Raw genomic sequence first — 14,777 nt, 5'->3', positions numbered from 1 at the left:
TTTAAATCAAGGAACTAAAAATCTTGAAATTTTTAATCAGGTTCCATGTTCCTAATTTTAATGGGTGCTAGTTCACAAGTGCTAGTTAATTCTTCACTAATCAGCCAGATGAAAGTGGAGATCCAAAGGGACCCTCTTCTAAGGAAGCAACACATGCAAAGCTTAAACATAAATGAGACCATGGTTTGAAACTATAGAGTGGCATACACTCGGTTAAAAGCAATTTGATCATCATGACCATTTGGGCTAAACAGCCATTTGGTTGAAAAGGAATATCCCCCAGTTATGGCTTTTTTTCAAGTATCGGTAATTTTAGTACATCATAGGTTGTTTTTCAAGCTTTTGTGCCAGAGTTTTCAGGAAAACTTTTTCTAACAAATGCTTTTGTGTTTCTAACTGATTTTCCAAAAACATTTATAATTTTGACTTTTTTCCTTTTAATAAGCATGCTTTTGAAAAAAGCAAAAAAAAAAAAAACAGCAAAAGAAGCTATATCAAAGAGCAAAAAAATCCTCACCAAATATTTTAAGAAGAAAATATTTATGCATATAAATGTAACAGTAACTTACGCAATCATTTAAAAGTTCCACAATGTTTACTTTTGCCAGTTATATAAAGTTTTAAAAATTGACCATGCCAGTATCAACCCTGAGCACTGTGTATATGCTTTTTTATAGCTATCACAACTACCCAAGTCACAAAAATTAGCAAATAGTTGAAACTAGAAGGTTAGAAAAGTAAACGCAACTCCACATCCAAGGGGGACCTGCTGGGATCTGCGACCTATTGCAGTGCTCAAAGAAGTCAAACACTGGACACAGCATCTCATTTGAATTCATATTCTCATTTCACAACTTCTAGTGCAGCTCTACCAGTAGTAGCTGTGTGGCAAGTTTAACCTATTTTTAAATGAGGGAACTAAACCAGAAGATTTGGAAGATGCCATCCAAGTGTGACTCTAAGTAAAATTAACTTTGAGGTCCAAAAGCTACCAACCTTTCAGAAGTATGATGAGTGTTCATTGACTCCCTTTCTGTGAGAAGAATGTGCAGGAGAAGAAGAAAAGGAGATTTAAAAAAGGACTCCAGGCCCCCAAATAAACCTTTAAAAATCTGTGGAGGGGTAGGCAGGGGCAAAGAGAGAGCAGCTAACAGGATTACCACAGGTAAGCCATTCAGTGTCCCAGCAGGACTCTAAGGTAAAGAGGCAACACATCTATCAACCTCCTCAAAAAGATTCTGAACCCCAAACTGTAGCTTTTTCTAAAATGAATAAACTAAAAGGAAAAGTACTCAATGTAATAAAAAGAGACACAGATAAGGGAAGTAGATGGGCACCAAAGCAAGTTTCACTTAACTTCACAATTTTGACACCATCCAAGTCAACCCACCCTTCTACACCATAAGCTCCCATTAATAGAGTGCCTAACAATATGCCAAGCGCTATGCTGTATGCTTAGTTAGACTATCTCATTTAAATCCTCACACCAAGCTGATGTTACCACCATTTTACAGATGAGGGCATAAAGAGATTAAGTTCACACAAATAATGAATTGCAAAGCCTGGACACATCCCCGTTTACCTGACCTCAAAGGTGAGGCTTTTTCTGCACCTCTGTTTGGTGTACATGTCACAGACTGATAACCTTGCAAAAGACGTTTTCCTTTCAAAGATAATTTGTTCAAAGTTAACACAATATACCTTTTACAAAAATGAAAAAAACAAAAATCCAGAAAGGCCTGTCTGGAGACTAACCCCTCAAGCACCTCACTGTCCAAAGGAACAGAACAAACAAGAATAGTTCTTGGAGTCATGACAAGGGTGAAAAAGGGAGGGGGAAATAAGTGAATAATGTTAAATTAAAATTAACAAGATAAAAATTCAGAAAAGACAAAACTTTTAAGAATTATTTAAAAAATAGGGAACACATCCCTAGCCTGAGTCAGCACTCCAGGCAACTTATTACAGAACACAAAGCCAAAGACAAGAACGAAGGATCTCCAGACCCAGGTACAGGGCTCCTTGAGGGCCATCCAATGTGCATCTCCAATTCTCCCTTTCTCTCCCTTCTCTGCCCCATGATTTAAAGACTACTTATGCCTACAGTTAAAAAAGGCAAAACAAAAAAATACACATAGAAATATTTTTATCTGAATGATCCTACTCCCATTTCTTCTCTCCTTACTCCTCGTCTTTTATTTTATCAACTCATTTTTTCATGATCATCCTTTCCCTTAACATGCATATAACATGATCCCATTTTTTTTTTTTTTTTTTTGAGACGGAGTATCGCTCTGTCACCCAGGCTGGAGTGCAGTGGCCGGATCTCAGCTCACTGCAAGCTCCGCCTCCCGGGTTCACGCCATTCTCCGGCCTCAGCCTCCCGACTAGCTGGGACTACAGGCACCCGCCACCTCGCCCGGCTAGTTTTTTTTTTTTGTATTTCTTAATAGAGACGGGGTTTCACCGTGTTAGCCAGGATGGTCTCGATCTCCTGACCTCGTGATCCGCCCGTCTCGGCCTCCCAAAGTGCTGGGATTACAGGCTTGAGCCACCGCGCCCGGCCAACATGATCCCATTTTATTAAAAGCTCTTCAAATAACACATTTGTCATTAATTGGAAAGGAATATGGTAGGCCCCAAGAAAGATATAGGACCTACTGCTCACCTTTCCCTGTTTCACCCTGAATATATTCAACATTCCAAGTAAAGAATATAAGAAAACCAATACAGAAGAAATATTTTCCTAATATTAAGATGTTTTATCCAACATTCATATATTTACTTTATATGTTCCACTAACTGCATTATGACCAAATGGCCACCCAAACAAAAGTGTTCAACAATCCTCTAAGTCAGACAAAATGAGGCTGACTGCCTAGTGCAATATTCCTTTCACCAATTTTAGATCCAGCATAGAAAAAATCCCATGAAGACTGAATTTTTTCTGATTAACGAATAACAACATGAACCTTAGCAGCCTGGTACCCCAAAATGTTTTGGGATATTTAGTCATTTTTCTTCACTTGAGGTTAATGCTATAACTTCTAGACATTTAAAAAAAAAAAAAAAAAAAAAGCAAGATAAGAAGCTATGTTCTGACGCACTTGCGTTCTCTATTAGGAATTTTAGTGCACAACTCAGGATTAAAAGTCCACACTGAGCTGACACTAAAATAAAACAGAACAAGAACTTAAGCACCTAACTGGCAGCGTGAGTTAGCCAAGACCATATTGTCCAGCTTTCCCCCTCCCTAAAGTGGCTCCTTATCTAATAAGAGCTAATTTTAAATTCTGACCCATCTAATAAGAGCTAATTTTAAATTCTGACCCATAATAGACTTCAGGAAACAAACTAACTTGATTACAACCCTAAGCAGTTAGACTGGCATATATCTATCTATTGGCTACTATGACTAAAATACTAATTTTCCCAATTCCTAGTATGTTACAGCAGAATTAAGTCTTATTATCTTGGAGATCTACCTAGGAGGTCATTTTGCCAAAACAAAAAAAGGTACATATTCCAGGAAAATCAAGATTTGATCACTTGCTGTCTGACTTTAAAGACTACATATGTGTAATCACTACATTAAGCCACCTCGAAGGGCTGCTGGAAGGACTCAACAATTTAATGTATGCAACATGTATTAAACATGGTGAGAATATTCTTGCCAGGCACTATGATGGGCCCTCGGAATAAGTAATACAGCCTCTGTCCTCAAACAGCTCAACTAGTATTTTGATGCTTTTAGCAAAAGCAGTCTCTTTATACTAAATCATCTAATTTAAGAACCATTCATAAAATGAAAGGGCAAGTCCAACATGCTTGGCACACAGTAGGTCCCCAATAAATATGTCTAGTGCCAGAGCTATGGTTCCCATAAGCCATTTCATTTGTGCTTCTACTTTTCTCTGGTGTCCACTGCCAACATCTGTGACTTGATTACCAATCTGGAACCACAGTAGCTACAGAAGATATGAAGCAACCTTCTTTGCTTCCCTACATATGCCCACCCCTAGATCTCCATAGCTACAAAGACTGCTTAGGCCAGCAGCAGCCAAGGGGGCGCCTCTTCAAAGAGCTTGCTTCCCTTAAAGCCACCTCAGGGATAGGAAAATCCCAATGGAGTCTTCAGCTCCAAAGGTCCACACCCCAAACTTTACAGAGGTGTCCTAGCCTGTAAGGAAGAGATCCTCTCCCACACAGTATGTGCAGAATGAAAGAAAAGCTTGGGAGAGGACAGATGAACTGCCACATGCAACATCAGAATTCACAATACATTTCCTCACAAAGCAGAGGGTCTCAACCTTTCATCGCTTGTGATTCTCAGCCAGAGAGTGGGTGATGTGCCTTCCCTGAGGGATATTATCAGAATTTGAGAAAAAGGTTCTGTCAAGTGGTGAGAGAAACAGGACTGACACATCTCTAAGGTAATTCTGATATGCCCCTGAAATAAAAATCACTTTTACAGAAGATGATTAGACGCTATTTACATTACTGGTACCACTCTTAAGCTACATGATAGTTTAAATAAGATTTGTTGGCTAGCTTAACAATATAACCACATTTAAAATAATGTTTCTATGCGAGAAAACTCCAAATAGAAACATGACCTATTTCAACTTTAGGGCTCTCCATAAAAGGTGGGAGAAAGGGGAAAGTGACCAATAGTTTATTGTGAAATCCTAAGAGTTCCTTACACAAGATTTACAGAAGGGCTTCAATGGGGTCCAGTAACTCCATGAAATTATATGCAAATTTTGTGTCTATCTATTTTCTGGATAGTTTATATTCTCAAAATTACCCATGGTACACAAGTAAATATTAATTTAAGAACCACAACCATTAACTGCTTCATAGAGAAAGTTAAACATAAGCACCAATTACTGGATTAAATTAAGTATAAGAATAAAATTAGTCTAGACTTCTGTCTCTACAATATCTTTATTCCCATCTAACCTTCTGCCATCCACATAAATCTGATGCCAGAACTTGGTTTGAATCTTGAGAGAGAAAAAAAATCTTACTAAGAAATGTAGGTTTTCCATGCACTAACATATAAATATGTACAGACTTCTGAAACTGTTGAGATTTTATAGATTCCAATAACAAGTTTTACTAACGTCACAGATGCACTGTAATCACTAGGTACTTATCTTTCCACCTCCATCATTACCCGCCGTTCATACACCAAATAATTATAGATGCCTAAAATGCATGCAAAATTCTCTAGAATTTAAACTTTCAAGATGATTTTCAAAAGTTATGCTTCAGAACTATATAATCAATTACTGCAAAATAAACTGAAATATTCAAAACAATTCCAGGAAGTAAATGAAATAAAAACTGACCTTCATGAGATGCTGATTTATCCATTTTGTAAACGTTTTCTTCTGAACTTTGTCCCGTTCATCTGGAAGAAAAAAATATATATAAAGATAAGGCTGGTAAAATCTACGAATAGATGACCTTGTGGTCATGGATATAAACAAAAATGAGATATTTAAAAGATATGGTTCAGTGTATTCAAAGTTTCTTGTTAAATTTTGGAAACTTCAGGCTCTCTGTAAGAAAGTGTTTAAAGATCTGCTTGTCAGGTTGGTCTCTTCCCAATACAGCATTTACCAATATTCCTCCATTAAACAAATGCCCTCTGCCCCTCTGTCCCATAACCCTTCATCACCACCACCACCACCACAAAGTTGTCTAACCTCAGCCTTGTCCTTGCACTGAATTTCCCAAAGCACTTTACCATATGTATGTCCCATTTGCTCTTCACAGCCATAAGAGGGAGGGTAGGTAGTGTTACTCCCATTTTGTAGAATAAGAAACCAAGACTTAACAAGGATAAAAGACTTGTTCATGATTACCCAGCAAATAAAGTCTTGACAAAAGGCAAGGCCTAAATTGAGACTTTTTGGCTTGACGTAGACTCTGGCTGAATATTAATTATTATGCTTAATTATTCAGTGGAATCACTATACTTTTTTTTTTTTTTTGATACAGAATCTCACCCTGTCAGCCAGTCTGGAGTGCAGTGGTGTGATCTCAGCTCACCGCAACCTCCACCTCTGCCTTCCGGGATCAGTCCCCCCAGTAGCTGGGACTACAGGTATGCACCACCATGCCCAACTAATTTTTTTTTCTTTTTTTTTTTTTTTTTGTATTTTTAGTAGAGACAGGGTTTCACCATGTTGGCCAGGCTGGTCTCAAACTCCTGACCTCAGGTGATCCGCCCACCTTGGCCTTCCAAAGTGCTGGGATTACAGACGTGAGCGACTGCACCCGGCCTATGCTATTTCTTTCCTAGAGTTCTGTGTTGAACTGTATAACAAAGAAATGCCCCCACTAGATCTTTACTGTAGACAGTGATCCTGCCCTGGTTCCTACAGACAGTGCAAAGAAGAGTGACAAAAGTTTTCTTCTGATTTAAGGAAAAAGAGCAATTGTAATGCTGTGGTCCCTCAAGCTATTATTTCAAAGGAGAATGAGAATCATCCAACACCTAGAGCTAGCATTCAAAACTATATTATACTATCTTCTTCCTCCCTACCTCTAGACGGCAATTCCTTACTTTCTTATTTCCTTCTTCTGTCCTTTCTGCCTCCAGTGCTACCTCTTTCTCCTTCCCTGGTGGTCTTCTTTCCTCTTCTACCACAATTCAGATGTTCTCCATCCTTTCCCTGGGGGTAAGATATGTCTCAGTCTCTTTCTTCATCTCTTTTTCTCCTCATTCTTCAATCTCTTTTTCTCCTCAATACCTCCTCTATTGTAATATAACTAGAGTTTCTTTGAAAATGTTTGTCCTATTTATTAAAAGTATTTATGTTCTCTAGAATAATTTGAATGTAAACAAAAATATATCAACTGGGGAAAATATACACAATATGAGACAAATGTTACTCATATTATTACAAAAAACCAGCAATAAGAAAGAAAAAGATTAACACCATAAAGCATAAGTGGGCAAAAGCAGACAGTTAATTAATTTTTAAAAAGGTAATGCCCAAGGGTTGAGTGTAGTGGCTTATGCCTATAATCCCAGCACTTCAGGAGGCCAATCAGGGCAGATTGTTTGAGCCCAGGAGTTGGAGACTAGCCTGAGCAACATGAGGAAATCCATATTTACAAAAAAATACAAAACTTAGCCAGATATGGTGGCATGCACCTGTAGTCCCAGCTACTTGGGAGGCTGAGATGGTTGGGTCATTACAGCCCAGGAGGTCAAGGCTGCAGTGAGCCATGATGGCGTCACTGTACTCCAGCCTAGGTGACACAGCAAGACCTTGTCTCAGAAAAATAATAAAATAACAATAAAAATGTAATGCACACAGGTACTCAACCTCACTAACAAATAATAATAATATAAAATAACACAGATAAGGCTTTCTAACTTATCAAATTGCCAAGATTTTATTTTTTAAAAAATTTCGTCTTGAAAAGGACATAGGAAGCAGACACACATATTGCTAATGAAAATGTCATTTAATTTAAACTTTCTACATCTGCATTGTTCAATACTGTAGCCACCAGTCACATACACCTATTTAAAGTGACAAAGTTAATTAAAGCAAAATAAAATTAACGATTCAGTTTCTTTGTTGCCCCTAGTCACAATTCAAGTGCTCCACAGTCACATGTAGCTAATGGCTAACATATTGAAAAGCACAGAAACAGAATATTCTAATCATCACAGAAATTTCTATCAGCACTGCTCTAGAACAAAGCTCTACTGGACAGCACTGCTTTAGAATAATTTGATATAGACTAATCCCATCACCACAGAAGTTTCTGTCAGACAGAACTGCTCTAAAACAAAGCTCTATTGGACGACACTGCCCTACAATCATGTGTCAATATACATAAAAAGCCCTAAAAATATCTACAACCTTTCCTAGCAAATCTACTTCTAAAATCTATTCCAAAGTTATAATCACAGTATGTACAAAATGTAACTACGAGAATACAAATCAGAGTGTTTACAATAGGAAAATAACAATTCTGAAAAAACACAAACGTTCAAGAAAAGGAAATACAGAAATTTTAGTAAAGTGATACAATGGTTTGTTCAGATTCAACTTGTAAAACTACTCAGTGACAGTATTATCATTTAGAGGTCTCCTATTCTAATAAGAACGGGAGGCGGGACATATAAAGTAGTTTTTATTTCATAAGCATTTCTTCTCCAAAGTACCTCATTGAAACACCTTCCATTTCCTATCACTGTCAGGGAGAAACAAAAGGTGCTTATATACAGCCTATCTTTAGATTCTGCCTATAATACCTTTTCAGTGCCCCAAACTTCTAATATACTTCTTGACTTAACATTGAGTACTTAAAAATTAGAGAAAGGGGTGCAGAAAGTATTCCCAGACAGTAGAAGTTTGCAAATTCTGATTATAAAAGCTCAGAATTCATACTAATTTTTTTTTCTTTTTTTTTTTTTGTTTTTTGGAGATGAAGTCTTGCTCCGTCGCCTAGGCTAGAGTGCAGTGGCACGATCTCAGCTCACTACAACCTCCGCCTCCCAGGTTCAAGCGATTCTCCTGCCTCAGCCTCCTGAGTAGCTGGGACTACAGGCATGTGCCATGACACCCGGCTAATTGTATTTTTAGTAGAGACAGGGTTTCACCATGTTGGCCAGGATGGTCTTGATCTCCTGACCTCGTGATCTGCCCGCCTCGGCCTCCCAAAGTGCTGGGATTACAGGCGTGAGCCACTGCGCCAGGCCTGGTTTTTTTTCTTTGTTTTGTTTTGTTTGAGACAACAGAGTCTCGCTCTGTTGCTCAGGCTGGACTGCAGTGGCACAATCTTGGCTCACTGCAACCTCCACCTCCCCAGGCTGGAGTGATCCTCTCACCTCAGCCTCCCAAGGAACTAGGACTACAGGTGCAGGTCACCACGCCTGGTGAATTTTTGTACTTTTTGCAGAGATGGGGTTTTGCCATGTTGCCCAGGCTGGTCTCAAACACCTAAGCTCACGCCATCCACCTGCCTCAGCCTCCCAGAGTGCTGGGATTATAGGCATGAACCACTGCACCTGACCCTAAAATGGTTTTATTTGCCTGATTCCAAATGTAAAACCTCCAGGCACTTTGCTTAAAACGCTATCAAAAGCAATGACATTAATAATTGTGAACCAATAATATTATCCACAAAATGTTTATTAATTCCTCTGTTGGCCCCTTAGGGGCATCATCTATACCTCATTCATCTTTGTCTACCACATACTAGATGCCACAAAGCCCCTATGCCACAATGCCTCTATGCACTGGACAGATAGTGTGAAATAATTTTATTTCAGGAAGGACAATCCAACTCAGGAAAACAATATAGAATTACTTGTATATATACAGCAGTATATCTCTTAAAGCAATAATGGTGTCTTAAATGTCTTTCGGCCTTGCTATTCCTAAACAGTTCAAAACAAACCGAAATTACCAATTTGTATGTAAAGCAGGAACAAGGAAACAGAAACAATTGACTAGTTCTCTTCACTGATAAGTGCAGATTCTGTACTTCCCTCATTTACTCACTCTTCATCCTAGCAGCTATCTGGTCATTTTATGAGTCCAGTGCTATGGTAGTGCTGGTGTCAGAGGGGTATGAACCAGAGCAACTTCATCTTGAATAGGAGCTAGGTAAAAGGAAGCTGAGACCTACTGCGCTGCATTGTCAGATGGTTAAGGCATTCTAAGTCACAGGTTGAGAGAGGAGGTCAGCACAAGATACAGGTCATAAAGACCTTGCTAATAAAACAGATTGCAGTAAAGATGCTAAAACCCACCAAAACCAAGATGGTGACAAGAGTGACCTCTGGTCGTCCTCACTGTGACACTCCACCAGCACCATGACAGTTTACAAACGCCATGGCAATGTCAGGAAGTTACCCTATATGGTCTACAAGGAGGAGGCATGAATAATCCACCCCTTGTTTAGCATATCATCAAGAAATAACCACAAAAATGAGCAGCCAGCAGCCCTCAGGGCTGCTGTCTACAGAGTAGCCATTCTTTATTCTCAGCTCGCTGCAACCTCTGCCTCCCAGGTTCTCTTGTCTCAGCCTCCTGAGTAGCTGGGATCACAGGCATGCACCACCACACCTGGCTAATTTTTATATTTTTAGTAAAGACAGGGTTTCACCATGTTAGCCAGGTTGGTTTCGAACTCCTGACCTCAGGTGATTCTCCCGCCTTGGCCTTCCAAAGTGTTGGGATTACAGCCATGAGCCACGGCGCCCAGCCTACTTTCTTAATAAACTTGCTTTCACTCTACTCTATGGACTCGCCCTGAATTCTCTCTGGCAAGAGATCCAAGAACTCTCTCTTGGGGTCTGGATCTGGACCCCTTCCCTGTAACACTGGGACCACCAGGCTGCAGAGAAAGCACTGGTCTTGGTTTCTGAAGCTCATCACCTGGAGAGGACACCTGACAGAAAGGCAGTGTGGTAAGCATACCAACTGAGAGAAGTACATGGCACTCACCATGTATACAAGCACCAAAAAGAGAAGGACCAGCCTCATCCAGGGCTGTCACATGGGGCATAAAGGAGAGAAAGTAGGGTAGCAAGACAGAAGCCAGCCATGTGTCAATTTCTCCACCAAAAAGAAACTCTGACTTAATCATTTAACATTGAAAGAGCTGTGGTTAGGACCCAACTATTATGCTTCCCTACAGAGGTGCTTCCACTATCCCCAAGATACTGTCATTTTTCAAATGGAAGTGCTGACCACATCTCAGTCACAGACAGGGAGCTGGGGAATCTGGCTCTGTGATGTGATGTGAACTTTGGACAAGTGACTGCAAACAATGGAAGTTCTGTGCCAAAGTCTAGCACTCATATCACATTTTCAGCAGTGCTTTTCTAAGCATCCAGCAAAAAGAAAACAGAGTAAATGAAAAAATTACTTCCTAGGTAATATCCATATTATTCCCATTAAAATAACAGCCAAGGCCCCTGATGCTAAATCCTAAAGAAAAAAAAATCAATAATACATTAAAAATCTTTATAATTCAAGAATAGAGAGTTTCTATATCAAGTCACAAAATAAATTTAATGTATTATGTGTATTATATAAACTACTTTCCTCTTGGGTACAAAAGGGTTAACAAAATAGATTTCTTCTTTTCTAAGTGAATAAAAACTGGTCCTATAATTCAAGGAATATGAGGTAAAACAGATTCTATAGATAAATTGGCTAATTTGTTACCCAAGTGGTATATTAAGAAAGCTGAGATAATCAAATAATTTACCTCTAAGCATAGAGGATAGGTTCACTTAAATAATATAACTATACAAAGGTTCTTTCGATCGATGAAGTTTTGTTGTTGTTGTTGTTGTTGTGCTAGAGGCTCAAAAGCACTGCTAATAACATGATATTTGGTAGGTACTACTGAGGTAGTATCTAGAAATTATGATCCATAACTAACGTACATAAGATACAAAGACTAAAGTTAACTAAATAACACACATAAATCATAAATTATGATACTGTTTTCTAACAGGAACAACCTAAACCTTTTCTTTAAAACGACAATCAACTTAAATGAGTCCCATTCAAATACCAAAGTATGCTCTTTAATATGAGAAGGTTCCCACAATGCTACAGTAATGAGAAAAGAGTTAATGTGAATTTTAAAGGCTTCAACTTTCTTCAAGAGAGCAACCTAGAGTCAGAGAATAATTTAAGTCTGGGAAGACTTTGTAAATCACACCACTTTCCATACACATTATTTCAAAAGGGAGTTATTTCAGAAGGGAGTATTCCAGATTACACCATCTAATTTTCCAATTACAAGTCTCATAATGGTTCTTTATTTCATTTCAGTTAGAGATGTCTAACACTGAGATTTATATTTAGGGCAATGTTGCTACGGCAACAAAAAGGAAAAATCATTCCTGTGATTTTAAACAATTGAGCTTTTATAACATTCCTCTATTTGAAAATTATTTCATTTATAGATTAAGTTTTCAATAAAAATATATATTTACATCCCCCTTATAACGTGCAACAGCTGAAAATATGTAACGACACTGAAGACAAAGAATAACAGAATTGCAGGGAAACAAATAAATGCAAAAAGAGCACTGATTATCACAATCTATATTGACCGGTTTTCAGTGAAATCCAAACAAAGCTAAACTCACTCAGTACCACACACACAGTAAGTATTGAGATTATATAAATACACATATTTTGTGGACAATAGGCGGGGGAGTTCTCTCCAGGGAGCCTCAGAAGTTGTCCTGATTTTGGTACAGTTTTTCGAAAGGTGCTGGACAATCAGCTAAACTATCGCCATGCAAACCAAAGCAGGTAGTGCAACTTTCCCTTCCCGGTTCTGAAAACATGAAAGTGATAGTATACGTGATACTACTAACCCATACAGCACATCAGTCCCACCAGCTTTGCGTTCCAATCTTGACCATTTTTCATGAGCTGCCCCATCATTGTGCAGGAAATCTGTGCAGCAGTTCCCTAAACTCTCTCCATACCAACTCTGATGTGTCAGAGTCCTGTTAACTTTCTATGTAGAAAAGAAAACACTGACTAGACACTCCTACTTGCAAGCTGAAAACTAGTCAACACCTCCTTTTAAACAAACATTAACAAAGCCAGACTCCTCTACTATTTTTGTAGGGGATATATACAACTGTTACTAAAAAGAAACTAAATTGTCTATTTCTCCTTTTCATTTTAAAGTTGTTCTTAAGAAGTCCTTTAAAAAAATGTTTTAATTCCCTTTGTTTTGCAATGAGGCAAACCAATAGGATGTTAGATTTCACAGTTGAACTAACTCATCACATTCTCTCTTCTAACACCCCAGGCAGAATTCCCCTGCAATAAAAAGAAAACAAAAAATCCAGCCTAACTCGTTTAACTTATCCCTGATACGTGTGCTAGGAACATGATTTGGAAGGATCACCTTTATAGGCTAGACATACATCTTTCTGGGAGAAAACCACTTTTGGGTATTTCTTTATGTATGCCTTATAGATAAATTTTCATTTGGTTTTCACAATAATTCTGAGTTGGGTAGTACTGTCCTCAGTTGAAAGCTGTGAAAATTAAGGTTGTAGAGATTAAGAATCTAGCCTAAAATTCCACAGTCAAAGTAGGATCTTAAGAAGTCTGATTCCAAACCCTTTATGTCATCAAACAATAGAACCCCTAATCTAATAATGCAGGAAAAGCAAGGTGCCTCCAATTTAGGAGCACTTCACTTCTAAGTATGAAGGAATGAATAATGAAAAGTCAAGATATGAGAACTCTTGTTCTAAACAAGCAAAAGACCAACTATCTTCAGCATTCTTATGTTTGTCTGAAACATTAGACCAATAGACCTTCCTGAATATAAGCTGTATGTATACACATTTAACTCCAAAAAAAACAAACAAAAATGATCACTACTTATTTCAGCAATCGAGAACCAGTATTCAATCATACCACAATACTGCTGGATTAACAGTTGCCAAGATGCTTTGAAACATCTTTATATGATTTTCTAACCGTATTCTAAATATACTATAAATGAATAAATTGTACCAGCTCCTGCTGAAAAGTTCAAAGTATCTGCTTAGTAAATAGCCCTTCTCTTCCTATCTCTCTTTTTCAAATTAGCTTTAGAGCCCTTGCCTCCACTACAGGAAAATCTGAGCCTGTCTATTTCACTGAAACCAGGATGATAAAAATAATAGCAAACACTTAGAGAGTACTTATTATTTGCCAGGTATTGTTCTCAATTACACACACATATATAACACACATACACTGCACATTATACTCGTAACAATCAGTGAGATAACTTCCATTTACACATGAAGAAACTGAGGTACCTAGAGGTTAAACAACTTGCCCAGGATCATGAAGCTACCAAGAGCAGAGAATGTAGTTTGTAAAAGCCTACTCAATATTATAATTTCATACTTTGGAAATAAAATTCTAACTTTAAAAAAATGAGTTAAAAATAAAAAGTAAAGCTTGGGCCAGGCATGATGGCTCACGCCTGTAATCTCAGCTTTGGGAGGCTGAGGCAGGTGGATCACCTGAGGTCAGGAGTTTGAGACCACCTGCCCAACATGGTGAAACCCCGTCTCTACTAAAAATACGAAAAATCAGCAGGGCATGGTGACAGACACCTGTAATCCCAGCTACTCGGGAGGCTGAGGCAGGAGAACTGCTTGAGCCTGGAAGGCGGAAGTTGCAGTGAGCAGAGATCACACCACTGCACTCCAGCCTGTGCGACAAGAACCAAACTCCGTCTCAAAAAAAAAAAAAAAAAAAAAAAATGTAAAGCTTGGCCCAATTGTCAATGGTGGGAATCCACAGAAGATGGAATTTACCTTCTATAGCTTAACGATTCTAAAGAGTGGAAGGGAGGGGAGCTGCAATGCTTTACTAAGAAGTTACATCAGAATTTAAGGCAGGGATGAGATTTCTGAGTTTAAGGATCAGATGTGAATTTTAAAAGATGGAGAAACACTTTGAAAAGGGTTGTATCTCCAAAAAAAAACAAAAAAAGGGTAAACATGAAGGTAAAATGGAAGGAGAAGAAAGGACGCTAGTCAGTTTCCCTATTACTGCCTGGAAATAGCTCTGTGGTACAACACAGTAAAAGTATTGCAAGTGAACAGCTGTAAGATTGTTGGTATTATAGAAGAAAGAAGAAAGGAATAGTTGGGATTGTTGAAAAGATCAGTTCCTGAAAAAGTTGGACAATGGATGGTTGGTGAACAGGGAGCTGGGTGAGAACAAATCAAAGAGGCTGCACTT

At 38.4% G+C, this 14,777-nt stretch overlaps 1 protein-coding gene across 22 annotated transcripts in view; it reads right to left on the bottom strand.

The window, feature by feature from the left end:
- Positions 1-14,777, bottom strand: part of DST (dystonin) — a 488,729-nt gene that overhangs the window by 272,717 nt on the left and 201,235 nt on the right. For 20 of the 22 annotated variants that reach the window (XM_005552656.4, XM_005552659.4, XM_005552672.4 and 17 more), the window contains one exon: positions 5,355-5,416. In XM_005552656.4, the coding sequence (XP_005552713.3) occupies positions 5,355-5,416 (62 nt within the window). Of the gene's footprint in view, positions 1-5,354; positions 5,417-12,385; positions 12,507-14,777 lie in introns of those variants that run through there. The other 2 variants (XM_065542905.1, XM_074037721.1) reach the window with 1 other exon arrangement.

This window comes from Macaca fascicularis, chromosome 4, assembly GCF_037993035.2.
Source record: "Macaca fascicularis isolate 582-1 chromosome 4, T2T-MFA8v1.1".
NCBI classification, from domain to species: Eukaryota; Metazoa; Chordata; class Mammalia; order Primates; family Cercopithecidae; genus Macaca; species Macaca fascicularis.
Note: the sequence above shows the minus strand (reverse complement) of the source record. Positions and strands in the feature narration are given on the sequence as shown.